Source organism: Netta rufina (genome assembly GCF_964035555.1).
Source record: "Netta rufina genome assembly, chromosome: 17".
In the NCBI taxonomy this organism is placed as follows: Eukaryota; Metazoa; Chordata; class Aves; order Anseriformes; family Anatidae; genus Netta; species Netta rufina.
Window position 1 is genome coordinate 8,797,535 of NC_140141.1, and position 17,001 is coordinate 8,814,535.

Genomic DNA, 17,001 nt, shown 5'->3' on the forward strand with positions numbered 1-17,001 from the left:
AGCTGCCGAGGTCGGGGTATGTGGGGAACCTGGTAGCTCCCTCCCACGTGAGGGAAACCTTCTCTCGAATCCACCTGAGGACAAACTGAGCCAGGTTAAGGGCATCGTTCTGCCCCCAGAAATGGTTTTATTGAAATACTCATTTTTATTTACATTTATTCTGCTTCTAGAGCAGCAGAACCAGGCCCTGACGCACACAAGTACACAAAAGGCACCGAAGCTGGAAAGGCCAGCCAGGAATCTGCGCTCCTGGTCCTGTCCCGTTGGCAAGAGACGAGCTTTGGGCAGGCAGCAGAGCTCAGCCCCAAATGGCCACGTCCTCTGCCCCAGCAAGTGCTGCCTCAGCCATTGCTTGAGCCCCTGGGCAGCCAGCAGCCCTGCTGGGAGGAACGAGTGGAGGCCACAGGATGGATTTAGTGCTTATTTCTCAGCCTGCTTGCCCTCTACCTTCTTCTTTTCGATTTGAGCAGTGTTTGGAGCAAGCAGCTTCGGGTGCAGGTGGTGGCGCGGCTGGCCGTGGCCATCCCCCCGCACCCCACTGCCTCCCTGCTGCTCTGAAACCCTCGCTCCCTCCTCAGGGGACACATTACGGGTACCGACATGAATCCGAGCCTGTTTTATTGGGGTCTCAGCACAGTGATGGGGGCTGCCATGTCTGCAAGTCTTCAAGGGGGCCGAGAGAGAAACAGGAACGCTAAGTGGACGCTAGATGGAGACAGCAGGGTTAAGGACCGAGCGGCAGCCCCGCTCCTGCAGCAGGCAGAGCCGGGTGCCGTGCAGCACAGCAGCAGCGGGGGGGGAACGGCCCCAAAACCAGGCAGCTCCCCCACACACGGTGCCGGGCTGGGCAGCAGCGTTATGGGGCTGGGGGCGGCAGCAGGACGGGATTTGTCACGGGTGGCAGGGCTTTGTCTGCTTTTTAGGTGTTTAAAAGACGTTTAGATGTAGGGCTCAGCGATGTGCTTTAGTGCAGGACTGCTCAGTGTGGGGTCAGTGCGGGGCGGTGACGGGAAGCTCCCTGAGGCCCCAATGGGGCCTGGGCTTAGGCCTGGGCCTGTCCCTAGGCCTCTGCCCGTTGCTAGGCAACCGCCGCGCTCACCCCTGACCCCGCGCAGCCGCCTCAGGCAGCCAATAGGAGCCCGCGCTGCTCCCCCCCCCGCCCTTTCCTTCCCCTCCGTAGGCGTGCGGCTTGCCCCGTGATGCCGTTCCCCCTCCACGCCCGCCACGAGCCAATCAACGCCCTCCGCTCTCCCGATGGGCAGCGCCGCCGCCCAATGACGAAGCGGAGCGGCGGAGGGAGGCGGGAACAAGCCGCAGCGGCAGGGCGGCGGGCGGGAGGTGGGGCGGGGCGAAGCGAGCTCCGAGCGCTGATTGGCGGGCTGCGGGGAGGCGCCCCGCGGCTGGGCCAATGAGGAGCGGGAGGGGCGGGGCGCAGCGGTGCGAGGGCGCTGAGGTGCGGCGGGTTCGGCTCGGTTCGGCTGCGTTCGGCTCCTCCACTCGGCTCCGTCCGGCCGCGTTCGGCTCCGCTCGGCTCGGTTCGGCTCCGTCCGGCCCCGGGGGCGCTGGGCGGGAGGGAGGGCGGCGGGGGCCGGGGGGGGGGGGGAAGCGCTGTGAGGGGCTCGGCCGTGAGGCGCCTCCGCCTGCCCCTCAGGGGGGGGTTTTACCCCGCCAGGAGGGATTTTACCCCCTGCAAGAGGATTTTTGCCCCCTTTAGAGGAAATTCTGCCCCCTCCAGAGGGCATTTTGCATCATTCGGGAGGATTTTTGCCCCTTCCAGGGGGAATCGTGCACCTTCCAGGAGGGGTTTTGCCTCTCCCCGGGGGCATTTTCCCCCTCTGGGGAGGATTTTGCCTCCCCCAGGAGGGATTTTGCACCCTCCAGAGGGGATTTTTCACTATTTAGAAGGGGTTTTGCCCCCTCCAGGAGCAGTGTGCCCTTTCCTGAAGGAATTTTTCACCTTTCAGAAGCGAGTTTGCCCCCTCCAGGGGACGTTTTGCCCCTTCCAGGGGGAATATTTCCCCCTCCAGGAGGAATTTTGCCCCCTCCAGAAGGAATATCCCCCTCTCCAGGAGTTTTGCCTCCTTGAGAACTGACTTTGCATCCTTCAGGAGGAATTTTTCCCCCTCCAAGGGGAATTTTTCACCATTCAGGAGAGATTTTGCCTCCTCCAGGGGGAATCTTCCCCCCTCTAGGAGGAATTTTTCACTGTTCATAAGATAATTTTGCCTCTTCCAGAGGGATTTTTGCCCCCTCTGAGTGCTTTTTGCCCCTCCAGCGGGGGTGTCGAGGCCGAGCCATGTGCTCTGGGGGCTCTTAGCGCCATGCCAGCCCCCCGCAGCCTCCCCCTGTTCCCCGGGGCCATCCCGCGAGCCCCAGGCCCTGTGGGGTCGATGTACACCCCCTGGGTGATTTTCGGGACCCGTAACACCCCCGAGCCGAGCACTTTGCACCGATACTCGTAGGCGAGCGGTGCGAAGGGATGGGCGAGCCTCTCTCCGTGTCCACACACCCGCAGGACGCTCCCGATGGAAGGCTTTGCGGGGCGAGCTGCTGACCCAGCCCTTTTACACCAAGCCCTGCAGCCGGCGTTGTCGGGACCCGTCGGGGGAGGACTTGTGGCAGCAGGAGCCTCGCGGGGGCCAGCATGGCCGTGAGCATGGACGATGACGTGCCCCTCATCCTCACCCTGGACGACAGCGGGAGCAACGCCTCGGCCCCGCTGGACGAGCTGGAGCGGGAGGAGCTGCCCAATGAAAGTAAGGACCCCGCAGTTCTTGCTGCCCTCCAAAAATGGCCTCGCTTTGCTTTCCTTTGCAGCGCTGCTCTGCCCCTTGCCTGCCAGAAGCTGGAGCTCCTGGAGCTGTCCCTTGATGTCCTGGTGGCTGCCTGAGGAAACCAGAGTGGGGTGGTGGTTGTGGTGCTTGCTGGTAGCCCCCAGGTGGGGTGGAGCACGCCAGAGGCACTGCTCCGGGCCTCCTCTAACTCTTCTCTCTGATTTCTCCATAACCTGTGGCATCGCTGTCCCTAGGCTCAGTTCTCCCTTCCTGTTTGTTGCCCCAGGGCTTCTCCTTTCCTTGGCCCTGCTGTGCTGGCTTTCACAACTGTTACTTTGCCTGTTTCTAGCCCACAATCTGATTTTTTTGCATTAACCAAAGGTATATGTGCTGATAAACCCCTTTAAAATCCTCATTGTAATCTTACCAAAGAATCAGGAGCGCTTTAGGCAGTGTATCTGTGCTCCTGTTAACACCAGGCACTCGGTGGGACGGAGCCATCGTATGAGCCGGGGGAGAGGGCGAACCTCTGAGCAGCACAGCTTGGCCTGTGCTGAAGCATGCAGGGAGGTTTTGTTGTTACACCTCACCAAATGTGTTTCAGCAGTTTTGTTTGATGCATCTCTCTGACTTCTTTCTGACATTGCAGGTGTGTGCACCTGCACCCTTCTGGTTGTCCTGTTCGAGCTCTGCTTCCACGAGCCTAAAATTCCTGACATATTAATTAATTAATAAGTTCCTGGCCCCTCTTTGCTGCATTATACCTCTGGTCCATGTCTCCTCTGTGATTCTGTCACTTGGTATCTCTCCTGAAATCATACAGGTTCCCCTAATTTTCCTCTCCTCTGACTTTCTGAGCTGGTGGCTCGTTTCTGGCAGTCACAACTTCTCTCCTCCCCTGCCACGCAAATCCCTGGCGAAATTGCCCAGATGACTTTCCCTGAGCTCTGCTGCCTTGCTGCTCTATTGCATCTGTTTTTCTTAACGTTTAGCTCTGGATCTGTAACTAAAGTAGATAGAAGAGACTGCTTCCCCTGTCCTGTTAGAGGCTTTCTTGTGACTAATTTTAATCGCTCCTCCGTTGCCTTTTGGTCCACCCACCTCCTGTCCCTGTAAAGAAGTATGTGGGGGTTATCATCCGGTTAAAGCCAACATGACTGTGGAATATTTTCATTTATTAGTGCTTTCATTCTCAAACCCGTGCTGAAACACAGTCTGCATCCCTTGAAATGCGGGGAGGTTGCGGAGGGACTGATTTTGTGCTTTTTAGAAGATTGGCACGTAGTTCTTGAGAAATAATTTGCTGCAGTTCTCTCGGTATTGAAGAGCTGTTACTCTGCTCTGTTTTAATCCCTGTTAGAGTTGAATTTGCTGGGAAAAATGTAAAGCCTATTCGATGTAAGTGACGCTGAATCATGGGGAGCCCTCTGAAGCCAGTGGTACTGCGAGAGGGGGTGAGAGATGAAAACAGGCAGGGCAGCGCGAGCAGCGTGAAAGGCACGTTTATCACTGGGAAGCTTAAATTAGGGAGGGAGCAGGCTTACGCCATCACTGGCAAAATTAAGCTTGTTTGCAAAACGGGACGTGTGCTCCAGCTCTGTTCCTTGCCTGCAAAGACAATCTGCCATGAAATGCAGAGAAGTGACATTAAGAAAATTGTACAATTTCACATTTTTATTCAAAGGCCTGTCTTTTGCCAGGGAGAAGTGTGTGAGAAGCCTTCTTTTCAGGAGAGGGAGAGCCTGGTAGGGTGATGAGGGCATGGTGACGGGGAAGGTCAGAGGGCTGTGTGCTTCTTGTTTTATCTCCCTTAATCCTGAGCTCTAGCAACAGGTTACTGGAGCAGAATTTGGAGGTGCGGCGTGCCTGTGCCTGGCCACAGGCTCCTGGGGACTCGGTGGCAGGCTGAACGCCGGGCATTTATTCAGGTTTGTCCCCAGATGCCAGCTGTCGAAATGCCCTTAGTGCCACCTGGGAAGCAGATGATAGGTAAGACGAAGTGGGTGTAGCCACCCTTGGGCTAAATGACGTGTCAGGGGTTGATAATCAAGTGGCAGTCCTGTTCTGTGCTGCTGTCACTGACCTCTCTGAATTTTAACCTGTGTTCCAGGCTGTCTCCGCCATCTCTTAGTAAGCGCCCTGTGTAGTTCCAGTATATTGGCTCTCACCACCGTGTTTGTTATTTTAAGGAACTTCTTGTGCCTCTTCTTTCTTTTTCCCTTTTTTTAACTTGATCCATGACACAGGTTTTGCAACCGGTCCTTGGATGAATGAATTTGTAGTTGGGGACTTTTGGTGTGGGTTGTCTGGAAATGCAGACAGGTTGGAGTAAGCAGTGCCTAGGCTAGTGAAAAGAAGCCTGTTGCCAATGTTTAAAAAAAACAAAACAAAACAAAACAAAACAAAAACAAAAACAAAAAAAAAAAACAGATTAAAGTGCAAGAGTGTGTTCCTTTTAGAATCTCGCAGAAGAGTTCTCTTTTGGGTAAGTGATTGCTTTGGGATTAGAGTAAAAGGAGCTAAGTGAGAAAACGGTGTGGAAAATGACGTTCTTAAAGAAAATGTCCAGCTGCAAAAATTAATCTCCCTAATCATGCACCTCTTAAGCCCTTAATGGAAGCAAATACTTGCATGGGGAGGAATATTAAAGCTCTGCCTTCCTTGTCCTGTGCTGGGATGCACGTCTCTTCAGCCGCCCCGAAAGGTCAGAATCCTACAGAGCAGGCTGGAATTCAGCCCGCATCCAGAAAAGCCTGGTCCCCGTGGTGCAGGTGGCTCTGTGAATGCAGTGTGTGAGGGACTGTGGTGCTGGGTCGTTCTTCTACAAGCTCCAGCAGCTGGAGGAGAAGGAGAGGAGCGCTTTCATCACTGGAACCCATGGCTCGTGCTAATTAACACGGCGCTGCCCTCCCCTGCCACGTCTTATCGGGGAATCTGGACGCGCTCTCGTTAAGCTTCCCGACGCTTATCCGAGGCGGGTGACTAATTCTGGATCTTACAGCAGGCAGAACCGGGGCCGCAGTCGTTGCGTGACCTTGCCCAAAGTCGTGCTCTGAGAAGGGCGAGAGGCAGCCCGGGCTGAGCGATCCCTGGCCTCGCCGAGCTCCTAGGACACGTTCCAACGGGGATCTGAAAATACCCCCACGAGCGAGTCGTGTTTTCCTGCACAATGACAGCCTTGAAGCTCTAGGACAGTGCCTCTCCTTGAGCTGATGGGAATTATCAGCAATAAATGAGAGCCCGTTGATTTACCCGGTATTAGATCAGATAGAAGATCCCCCTCTGCCCCCTGCGTGGAAATTGCTGTAGCCTCAAGTGGAGTTTCAGTGCGCTCAGAGCAGAAAGTACAGCTCCGAGCCTTGTGCGGGGAACAATGTGGTATTGTCTGTCTGTTTCTCCCGCACAATGGATTGTGGCAAGTGGAAGAAGTCGTCTTTAAACTCGGGGTTCTTACAGGAAAGCAACCGCATCTGCTATTGAGGTAAAAAAAGAATCAGTGTGTGCGCCTGGGGAGGTGCAGGGGGGGCGGCTGCGACAGCCAGGGGCGATGTTTTCTGGAAGGCTTGATGGAAACCAGGAAGGGCCTTGGCCCTGCTCCTGGATGGAGCGAGGGAAGAGGCTTTTGGCAACATTCTTCTTGTAATCAGCTGATGGGAGCCCTTGTGGTGTTGTGGAACACGGGGGCCGTGCCATTATTTGGGTGTCTCATCTTTCTTCTCAATATCCCGCTTACTGATCCGCAGGGAGGCACAGCCCTGCAGGAGTGGTGCAGGATGGACAGCAAGCCTTCTTTTGAGACCTGTGAGCAGCCTGGATCTTGATTTCTCCAGTAATCGATGCAACCTGAAAGTGACCCAGTTCTCTTCTGTGCTGGGCCTGGTTCCAGAACGTGTCTGTAGCAGCAGGGAGAGGAAACCAAGTCTGTCCCCATAGCCACAGCTTCAGCCCTGCTCAGTGAGTCCTAAAACACCCCTGGTGCCTTCTTCCTCCCGGTGCTTTAGGTGCAGCGAGAGGAGGGGAGAGATTTCAGGTGTAAACCACCTGCACGTTGCCTGATGGGCTGAGGGAACGGGCAGAGAATAAACCCTTGGCTCTGGGGGCAGTGCGGTGACCGCACAGACCCTCAGCAGCTCTCCTGCTCGAGGAAGCACTGTAGTTGTGCCAGCCTTCTGACTCTGCCCCCTTTTGAAGTGTTGCACGTGTCAGATACCCAGTGGATTTAATAAATCCTCTGGGATCTGTGATCTCTGTGCAGGAAAGTGAGTGCCCAGCAGCTGCTTGTGTGGGCTTGAGCACTGATAATGCTGAGGAAACACCGCAGCTAAGTGGTGTGGGGAAAGAGGGGACGACAAAACAAACCAATGCCTGCAGTGGACGTGGCAAATCCCAAGATCTTTGACAGCCAGGCTCTCTTCCTCTCATCGTGGCTCCTGCCTCTACTGATTGGCCTTTAATTAGTTCCAGCAGCAGCACTTGAGCTGCTGCGTTAGAGGTGAAGCGTGACCAGGGCACAGGACTGGGAACTCGTCTTCAGCAGGGACCTGCTTCTGCTGCTCAACCTGCTCCTAGGGTAGGTCAGGTAACGTTGCCGTGGGCAATGCATCTCGAATGCATCACTGGGAAGTGCAGGTTATGTCTTTTGTGGAAATTTACAGGTAGGCTGCATGGTAAGAGCTCCTGGTTTCCATTTCTGTGCATGCTTTGCTTTTCATAGCGTGTTACCTGCTTAAAACGTACGCACAGGGGAATTATTTCCTTCTGAAGCACAAGTTTGGTGCTGAGCTGTTTATGCCCCTGAAAGTCTCTGCTCCAACCCACCAGCCTTGCATTTTTGCAACTTCTGCCAGTGCTCCTCTAATCCTTTCCTGGCCTAGATGACTTGTAATGAATGTTTTAAGCAAGCAAAGCGAAGCCAAACTGCCTCCGAGATGAGCAAGGGGTGAAAATATTGGAAAGAGAAATGAGCACCCGAAACATAAGGAGATTATTGTTTTCTCCTTCAGTACAATCCATTTCCCTGGGTGATGAGCTCTGTGAACTCAGAGCAAGGAGGCAAGCTTTTAAGAGACGCTGCACGTCTTGCGAGATGGTGCTGGGAGCAGTGGGAAATGTGTTTCTGCTGGGAAGTTCCCCACGCATCATCCCCTGGAATCTCATTTACAGCCACAATTCAGGATCGAAGGCAGGATGCCTCGGCTCTGCTTCACATACTGCAGTGAGAGGGAAGAGCTGAGATCTCTGGGTGAAGAGAAACAGCGCTCGGCGTTGTCCGGGCCTCACAAAAGAGTTTTTATCAAGAGATCCTCAACATGACTCTGGGAGTGTGGTACCTCCAGAAGAGAAGCCACGAGCGGAGGAGAGTACCAGGAGGGATTGTGAGCCGCAGTTAGCGCGTGTATTTTTATTTTTTTTGAGCCTGCCTTGTTTTCTTAGCCCTGCAGGAGATCAGTTTGCACAATGCACACATTGTGTGCTTCACAGTAGGATGCTTTGTCAAACAGAATCCCTGCACTGTTGACTCTTTCTCGGAGTAAAAAAAAAAAAAAAAAAAAAAAAAAAAAAAAAAAAAAAAAAAAACACAAAAAAACTCAGAGTGATTTCGTCCTGAATGCCCCATGCTGTTGGAATCTGAGCACTAAAAGCCTCTACAAGGTACAGAAGACTTGGGTGAGTGTTCAGTAATCCCGGAGTCAGGCAGTTCCTTCTCCTTTGTCACCTCCCAGAGCACGAGCGAGGCATCTCCTCCTTCCTGCAGGTTTGCTGTCAGGTAGGGAGGGTGCCGCAGAGCGGGGCGAGGCGCCTGGAAGCTTTTTCACTCTCCTTTTGTGCAGACTGAGCTGGCGACCTTGAGGCTCAGAGGGAGGCAGCCCTTTGTGAGCATCCTCCCTACCTGCAGCTCTCTTTTTTTGAGGGGAGAGCAGAAGAGCAGCCCAGGCCAATCCCTTTAGGTGGGAGACGCGTGCTGCAGCATCGCAGGGCTCCGCGCCTTGAGCAGGTGGTCCCGGGGCTATAAAAGCTGTTCAGGAGCCGGGGAGCTCGCAGGCTGCAAAAAAAAATCAAGCCCTTTCCAGCTTGAGCCGGTCACTCCTCAGCTGACTTGGGAACATTTGGCTCAGGAAGCGGAACAACAGTTGGAAGCAAGCAGCGATTAGTTTTTTCATGGCTTCCCAGGGAACACATCGGTTTGTTCATGTTTTTTTTTGTGTTGTTTTTATTTTTTTTTTTCTCCCCCTCATTTTTTTTTTTGCGATTCCTGTGGATTTTTAAGGCGCTGTAGATGCAGGATGTTGGGTTCAGCCAAGCTCGCTCACTGGCAGATTGAAATGAGCAGAGGCTGAGCACGCTGAGTTCGCTCATCATAACCGATGTGATGCTGCTCAGAACTTCCTTTGCCCTTGGTATCTTCGCCGAGGAATCCTGCCTGCTGCCGTCAGCCCCCCTGCGTTGAAATCCCATTTTACCCATTTGAATGCTGTAAGAAGTGCTGTATAAACTAAACAGGAGCATCTGTGAAGTGGTTAGAGTTGTTGTTGATTGCCTCTTCCTTATTGCCTTCGGGGGATTTAAGCTCGAATTTGCTGGAAGTAGAATTGATGAGGCAGAACGCTCCATTTCTGATCCTGAAGCTGGGAAAAGTGCGCTGAATTTGATGGGTCTTTCTTGTCTCCAGCGTCCCTGGCTTTTGATCTGGACCTTGCAGGGCTCTCCCCGTGTCTTTGGCGTAATTGCTTTCTGCGTGTCGGGGTCCTGCCTGCCTCCTGCGTGGCTGCTTTCTTTTCGGGGAGTTGCTGGAGCAGCTTTAGGACCGCAGCCATCTGCTTCTGGCGAGCGCTTCGGCAGGAAGCTCGGGCACCTGTGCTGCTGCTGCTGGCCTCAGCCGGGAGAGAGGCAGGCAGAAAAGGGGTGTGGGGGGTTTGTGTTGGTCTGCTGCAGCACTGCAGCAACAATGAAGGATCCCGAGGACGTCGAGGGGAGGCTGCTGTGCTTTGAACCATAGCGTGGGGGTTTGGAGCTCGTACCCTGTGCTGGTTTTTGTTTCATTGTGATCTGGCCAAGCCTGCTTGGAACAAAAAGATTTTCCTTTCATGCTTACACAGGGGACTGAAATTTAGGATGCATCCCCCTGTGCTGCCATGTTAAACCCTCTGATGTGACGGGGCTGGACACACGAGCTGCTTACATCCGTGTGTGGCAGATATTGCCACCTGGGAACACCTCACGCATCCTTTATTCCAACCGTAGCCGTATTTTTTGGAACACTTCCACCATCCTCAGCAGGTTTGGAAGTTTCTGGTACAGAAGCAAGGTAGCCCACTGAAGTGCTGTGCAGTGCTGTGGTGTTCGGGTGGGGGATGTGAGCAACACGAATCGAGGCTGTGCAGCTCTGTGAGCTGCCTGAGGGGCAGCCCTCGTGTGTGTTCCTTCAAACAAGAGTAAGGGCAGGGTCAGGAGGTGATGTTTGTGTCCGTACTGGCTAGAGTAATCAACACATCCACGTGTGGTGGGCTTCCTGTGCTCTTCCTTCCTCCCCAGCTATTACACGTGCCCTATCCAGTGCCTGCCAGCTGCGCCTTCCATAAAATATGCTGGAATCTTCTCTTTTTTTAACCTTTCCTTTTAAGACAGCACTAGGGCTGGGGCTTCCCCCATTCCTTCACTGCATCTTCCTCTGCTGGCAGCTGCCGTTCCCTGGCTGAGACACCCAGAGAGACAACAGCAGAGGTGTGGCAGTGTTGTATTTCAGAAGAAGTGCTGCGGAGCCTGATGCTCACACAGAACACAGCCACGCACCTCTCGCTGCTGCTCCGTACAGACAGCTCCCTCTGATCCCAGCCCGCAGCGGTAAGGCGTCAGAGTTTTGCCACGAAATCTTATTTTTACTCGTTTTTTGCTACCCCTCTCTCCTCAGGGTGGAAAGGTCAGGTAATTAGGTACCTCGTTAACAGTTCTGGCTGACTCTATCCTAGCTCTGCTCCACTCTGGCAACATGTGGTAGGGCTGTGAGGACCAGCAGAGGTGGGTGGTGGATCAGCAGCAGCACTGGTAGCTCTCTGCCTAGGTAATTGCTGTGGTTTCAGTACCTGGCTCATCCCAGGTGCTCATCCTCCTGGAACAGAGCTGCTTGGAGTTTAACGAGGCTTCGCTCTACATCATGGTGCTGTAGGTGGGTGCATTTGTGGTATTTTGAGTCGCTGTTGTGCAGAGGCTGGCTGATTTTGGGGGAAATATGAGAGCTGCTGCAACAGGAGCGAGCCGTGGCCATGCAGGTTGGTTGCTCGGAGTCGTGCTGGGCTCATGTAAGCGAGGAGCTTCCTCTGCTTCCCACCACAAACATCGTGGCTGCCCCAGAGAGCCACTGGTGGAACAACCTGGAAGCTGGACCTGGCAGAGCGCTGCTCTCCTTCAACAGGCCAGGTTGCAGCTTTGTCAAACCTCTTTCCAAACTGCATCGGGCAAATGCAGAGGCTCCGCTTTGGAGAATTGAAAGGAGGAACGCGCCCTGGAAACGCTGACGTGTTGGTGCTGGTGCTGGAGCAGATCTCTGGCATGTTGAAGCCATGAGGCACGCGTTTCCCTTTCTGGAACAAAAAGAGGAAATTCCTTCATGTAACAGGATGTGTTAAAGAAATGCCCTATCTGAGGGATTCCGATGTCTCTTTCCCTTTCTGTCACTTCCCTAAAAGCTTTGGATCGTAACCGTGTGCGTACGCTCCGTGTCTGGCCTTTCTCGTGAGTCATAGGCAGAGCTTGGCTCTTTTTTTTGCTGGTGTCAGCAAAACCCGTGGTGTTCCCAGTTGTTTTTCCATTCGAAGCGAGGTGTTTCAGTGCTCAGATGTCTGATTCCAGCTGCAGAACAGCCTCTCTGTACCTGTAGAGCCCTCATCACTGTGGTACAACGGGACCAACAGGATGACAGCGTGTGAGCTGCCAGCCCTAACCCTGACAGGATGGATACCACGAGGCCGTAGGTGATCCTTCTGTTGCGGCTCTGACTTCTCCTTTTTGTGGTGGGGAGGTTCAGTTGTTAAGATCACACATACAGGATATGAAACCGGCAGCAATGGGGCTGAACGCAGAAGCGAGGTTCTTAATTCTTAACTACATCTTCCCCGTGCAACCTGTCCTTGCACGTGAGTTGTGCTCACGTAAAATGCTTTGGACCTGCGTTAAAAGAAGCAGGAGCCCCTTTGTGTTACGTTCTCAGATCGTGCAGGTGCCTGGCTCTGCTCTCTCCTTGTAGCCCATGAACGTTCTCACGAAGCCCGTGAATTATTCTCATCCCTGGTTTCTCTGAAGCCTCCCACTGTTTTATCTCTTGTATTTTGTGCTCTTCTTTACGACTGTCTCTTTGTCCCCAGCAGGGTGGTGCAGGAAGCGAATGCCGGTGTGAATCATCGCGTGGCGTAGCGAGCGGCAGAGCAAGCAGCTAGCTAAATTCGGGCTCTGACCCGCTCGGAGCAAGAGCTGACTGGAGGCCCTGCTTCTGCTGAGACAAAACAATTCCCGACAATGCTTGAGCTCTTCAGGCATTGTGCGTAGCTCCTGCCTCGGTGTTTTTAAGTGTGCGCGGTGCAGACGTTAGCAAGGATGCGACAGTCCCCTAAACAATGCAGGGTTTAAGTTGTATTCAGCGTAAGGAGATAGGCAGCACAATTGATAAGAGGCAGGAACGGAGAAAAAGTGGCTTACCATGCTGGGGGACATCTGCTCAGCCTGCCTGCGGATTCAGCTCCCCGTAGCGTGGTGGATGGCAGCGGGGAGCGAGCTCGTCTGCGTGCCGCAGGAACTAACGGGAGGCTCAAAGAAAAAAGTGAAGACGGGAGGCTCGAATCCTCTCGTGCCGCGAAGAGGAAGTGGCAACATCCATCTTTGGGAAAAACCTGCCTGGGCTAAATGGGAAACCGACGTGGCTTTGTTTGTTGGGGTTCACAGCTGGTGGAGGCTGTGAGAATACGGCAAGACGAAGAGCCCTGATGCTGTGGCATCGTCCCCGTCCCTTGGCATCGTCCCCATCCCATCCCCTGGATGGGTGCTGGGCTATTCTGGCCCTCGAGGCTGGCTCCTGCATCGCTTCCCTTGGTGGTGGCTCACAGAGGGCGCTGAGCTCACTGCTTGCCTCTCACCTCCAAGCTGCGTGGCTCGGTGCCAAACCAGCTGTGCTTTCCAGGCGGCTTCCAGCTTTTTTTTTTTTCCTCCCGGGTAGGTGAGCCTGGCCTTGAAGAGACAAATGCGTGCGTACTCACGCCTCGGCACTCGAGAATAAAAGGAGCAGTTTCCTATCAGTGGCACCGGCGGGGAGCGGAGCGATAAATGCAGCGGGGGTAAAGCTCCGTGGCACGTCAACGCGTGGAGAGGAAAATGCCGGTGTTGGTGCCAATGCGATGCCAACGTGCTCGGTGCCTCTGCAGGACCTGGCTGCTGCCTGGCCACAGCTGCTGTGGGGATTTGTCTGGCCTGCGTGCTGTTAAAATCTTGGCTCTGGGGCTGAAGGTACCTCTGCAGGGAAGGGGAGCCCTCTCCTTTCTTTCTGTGCTTCTTCACAGCTGCGTCTTCCGCAGCGGCACCTCCTGCATGGCTCGGCTGCTGGGGGCTTCCCAGGAGAGGAGCACTTCTGGGAGCCTTCAGAGGCAACAAATGCCATCCTCCATCCTCCGTGGGCACGTGCCCCGTGCTGCTGGGTGCCTGCTGACACTTCTCTGCAGCTGAAAGCCTGCAGCCAGCTGAGTTTGGGTACCTGGACACGAATGCAGTTGAGGTGCGTGCTCAGGCACTGCTGGACCTGCACCCAGCCCCCACAGGGAGACGCTGCTCCACTGAGACAAGGAGGCTGGCAAGTGCCTTGTCACAGGGGCCGTGCCTCTTTCCAAGGAAGGAATAATAACCACGAGGCTTGCTTCTTCCTGGAGATGGTAAATGCAGAACAGCAGCGCTCACAAACATGGTTGCAAGAAGGAAACAAAAGGCCAAGCTGCTGCCAGATCATCTTTAATTAAGAAGGAATGACCTCGTAAGGTGGCGTGAGCGAAGTTGTGTCCTGGCTCCCAAGTCCCGTGTGCTCTGCCTGCCTGTATGTGCCTCGAAGGGAGATACTGCTCGTGTCTGCAGCCCCTGGCACCAGCACCGTTGGTTTTGCTGGCTGACACGGGGCGTGCACGTGATGTGTGAGCTGTACGAGCGGCCTCCTGAGCTGGGAGAGCATTTCTCTTCAGCTCTGTCCCTTGGGCTGCCTTCCCTGCAGTCTACGGTGTCCTGCCATCGCAGGTAGGCCTTCTAGGAGAGCCCCCTCCTTAATTTGGGGCCTAATTAGCAGCATCTAAGCCTGTTTCAGGTAACACCGTATGAAGTCTGTGCTTGCTAGAACGCAGAACAGCTGCGGCACAGGGTGGTGAGAGCCAGCCTGGGGGAGCTCCGAGGCACCCGTGGCGTTGGTTTGGAACTCCCTGAGCTCCTAGCAGGCTTCCAGGCGGATTTTCAAATTATTAAACCCAGGTAATGAAGATCAAATGATGAATATCCAAACAGACTCGAGTTTCTCCCAGGTTCCTTGCTCCCCTCCCTCCCTCGCAGCCCTCAGAGTTTTTCCTTCCCCGAAGCAGGGAATTTGTTTTGCAAAGGGAGAGGTTTGGGCTCTGGAGAGTTTATGCTCCTTCTCTTTCTTCCTTTTTGTTTTTTATTGTAATGATGACATATGGAAACTATTTACACAGGAGCATGCTCTGCTGCACTGAATGGAAACGTTGGAGTCCCGGCAGTATCGTTCCGGATGCCTTGTGTAAGCAGCCAGCTGGTTTTGCTTTTTTCTCTTTTTATTTTCTCCTATTTTTTTTTTTTCCCCCTCCCTCCTTCCCTTCTCGGGGAACGTCTGGGATAAGTTACACAAGTGTGGAAGGAAGCGTTGCCATCTGCGAGCAGCCCCGGCCGCTTGCTCCGTCACGCCCCTTGTACTGTGAACTTGGCAAATGTTTTGTTTTCTTCTTTTTTTTTTTTTTGCTGAGGGAGGTGGGGGGAGATGTGCTGAGTAGTCACAGCGAGACTCTGAACTCCTTTCCCTTCAGTTCCTCGTGTTCCCTGGGGAGCAAACCCTGCTCCACGCCAGGACAGGAGAGCGTGGCGCGCCGAGCCTTGCTCTCTGACTGCACTCATTCTCCAAACCAACTTTGCCAGGCAGCAAAACCTCCCAGCAGCTCTCTCCGAGAACCATCCCGCCTGCAGGACGGCGAGAGGGAAGCTTTTCAGCCCGGCCCCGAGCCACCTTCCTCAGCGGGAAGGGGAAGAAGATGCCTGCGGCTCCGCGGAGCTCGGAGGAACCCCTCCTGCGCCCGGCTCTGCCCTGAGCCATCGGGGAGCGGCTCGGGGAGGCAGCGCCGGCTGCCATGCGGTGGAGAGAGCCTCCTGCCATCTACTTGGAGGACTGCGGGAGCCCCGTGGAGAGATCCTCCTACCTCATCCAGCTCCCCACCGCCGGTAACCGCCGCCGGGGACGCGCTGCGGCACGAGCCGGGGCTGGCATTAGTCTGTGTCATTGTTAGCGTGGGAGCAGCTGAGGAAATTAGCTGGCTGGAGGGCTGCCAAGCGAGCGAGCAGGCATTGAGACGCTGCTCAAGTTGGTGGTGGTTGTTGTTGTTTTATTATTATTATTATTTATTACCCAGATGATGCTGTTGCCTCGGGGACGCTAGATCAGCCTTCTGGTACCTGGTGGGGAAGGAACCCAGCCACGGAGCACAGCTCTGTGCTGCAACGTTTGTTGGCTGTGCCTAGAAAGGTGGTGGCTGGGGCAGGCAGGGGGCAAATAGTGTGGCTTCTGGAGTTACTTCTTAGCTCTGACTTCAGTCTGGGAGCTGTTCGCAGGCTTGATCTCCCTGGGACATCTCTTCTGCTTCAGCTGCGAGCTGGCTGTGCAAGGCAGGGAGATGTCCTCTCGTTTTCACTGCGGCGTAGCTTTTCCCTGAGATGGTCTTTTACAGGGGGAGGTTTGTCCACGTGAAATAATTACTTTGATTCAAGGGAGTTTGGTGTCTCTGGGTAGGAGCCGTGTCCTGGCGTCTGGTTGAGCCCCACAAAACTTGGCTGGTTTGTGCCCGCTGCGTTTCGACCTCCGTGTGCTCCAATAACCAGGGTAGCGACCTCCTTAACGCATCCCCTTTCCCCAGAAGAGCTGGGGCAGCCCACGTGTTGGCTCTGTGCTTCTTCACCACCTCCTGAATTGCAAGGGATGAATGACTCTGGGATTTTCTCTCCTCTCTCTGTGCTTTGAGCTGAGCTGAGCCCCGCAGGGACCTGTAGCAGCTCGGAGCGAGGAATCCTGCGGCCGTGCCCAGCCACCAAATGCTGAAGGAGCAGCAGGAGGGGTGCCTGGGACCTTGGGGCCCCATGCATGGTCCTCCTAGCACCCTGTTAAGCATCCCTGCCACAAAGGGGTTTGCAGTCAGGCTGCAGTCCAAGGGAGTCTCTCTTTGGGACGTGCACGCAGGAAAAGCTTTGCAAATAACCACTTTTGGAGAGCTTTATAGAGCTCCCAGTGTAAAGCTTCTGACTTCTTTACTGATATCTTTTAGTTAAAAAGCAGATGAATGCAAAAGACTGGCGTTCCACTTCTGTGGATAAAGGAAAAAAAGCATCATCTGTGTTTATTTCTCCCCTCCTCCAAAAAGTTGTGCTCATTTAAGGTTTAAGAAGGTCTGGGGGAGCAATCAGCCCCACCGAAACATCCAGCTGAACGTGGAGAGGTGTTTTAAAGGTATGGGGGAAGCGAAGAGGAGCAGGTGGGGTGCTGCAGGGTTACAGCAATCTGCCTGCAGCCTGGGAGGCTTTCACCAACCTCTGATAAGTGCTGTCTGACTTTGATTAGGGGGTGGGAAAGGCAGCTGGGGCTCTGCCTCGGTGCAGGGTTTGCTGGCCTTGCAGGAGCCGTTTCGAGGGGTGCAGAGGTCTGGTGTGGCCTTTTCCAGAACAACCTGGCCACTTGTTTAATGAGGGTGGTTTTGTCGTAGAGAGGAGGTGCAGCAAATCCTCAGCATCCTAACATGGGAGAGGTTGTTTTTTCCCCACCTCGTGGCACAGAGAGAGACAGCTGCTCCATCACCGTGTCTGTGCTTGTAGAAAGGGGGAAAATTGGGGATCATGAGGCCGTGGAGGAGGGAATTGTGCTGAGAGTGAGAACCCCAACGTGGTTTGGGTACCAAGGGGAGCTTTGGGGAGCTCCAGCCCCAACCTCGCTTCTGTG

At 54.4% G+C, this 17,001-nt stretch overlaps 1 protein-coding gene across 2 annotated transcripts in view; it reads left to right on the forward strand.

The window, feature by feature from the left end:
• The first annotated feature begins 1,443 nt into the window (after positions 1–1,443).
• Positions 1,444–17,001, forward strand: part of TPCN1 (two pore segment channel 1) — a 41,069-nt gene continuing 25,511 nt past the window's right edge. The window contains exons 1-2 of one of the 2 annotated variants that reach the window (XM_084297333.1): positions 1,444–1,535; positions 2,516–2,756. In XM_084297333.1, the coding sequence (XP_084153459.1) occupies positions 2,645–2,756 (112 nt within the window). In that variant the 5' untranslated portion in view covers positions 1,444–1,535; positions 2,516–2,644. Of the gene's footprint in view, positions 1,536–2,515; positions 2,757–15,192; positions 15,240–17,001 lie in introns of those variants that run through there. The other variant, XM_084297334.1, reaches the window with a different exon arrangement.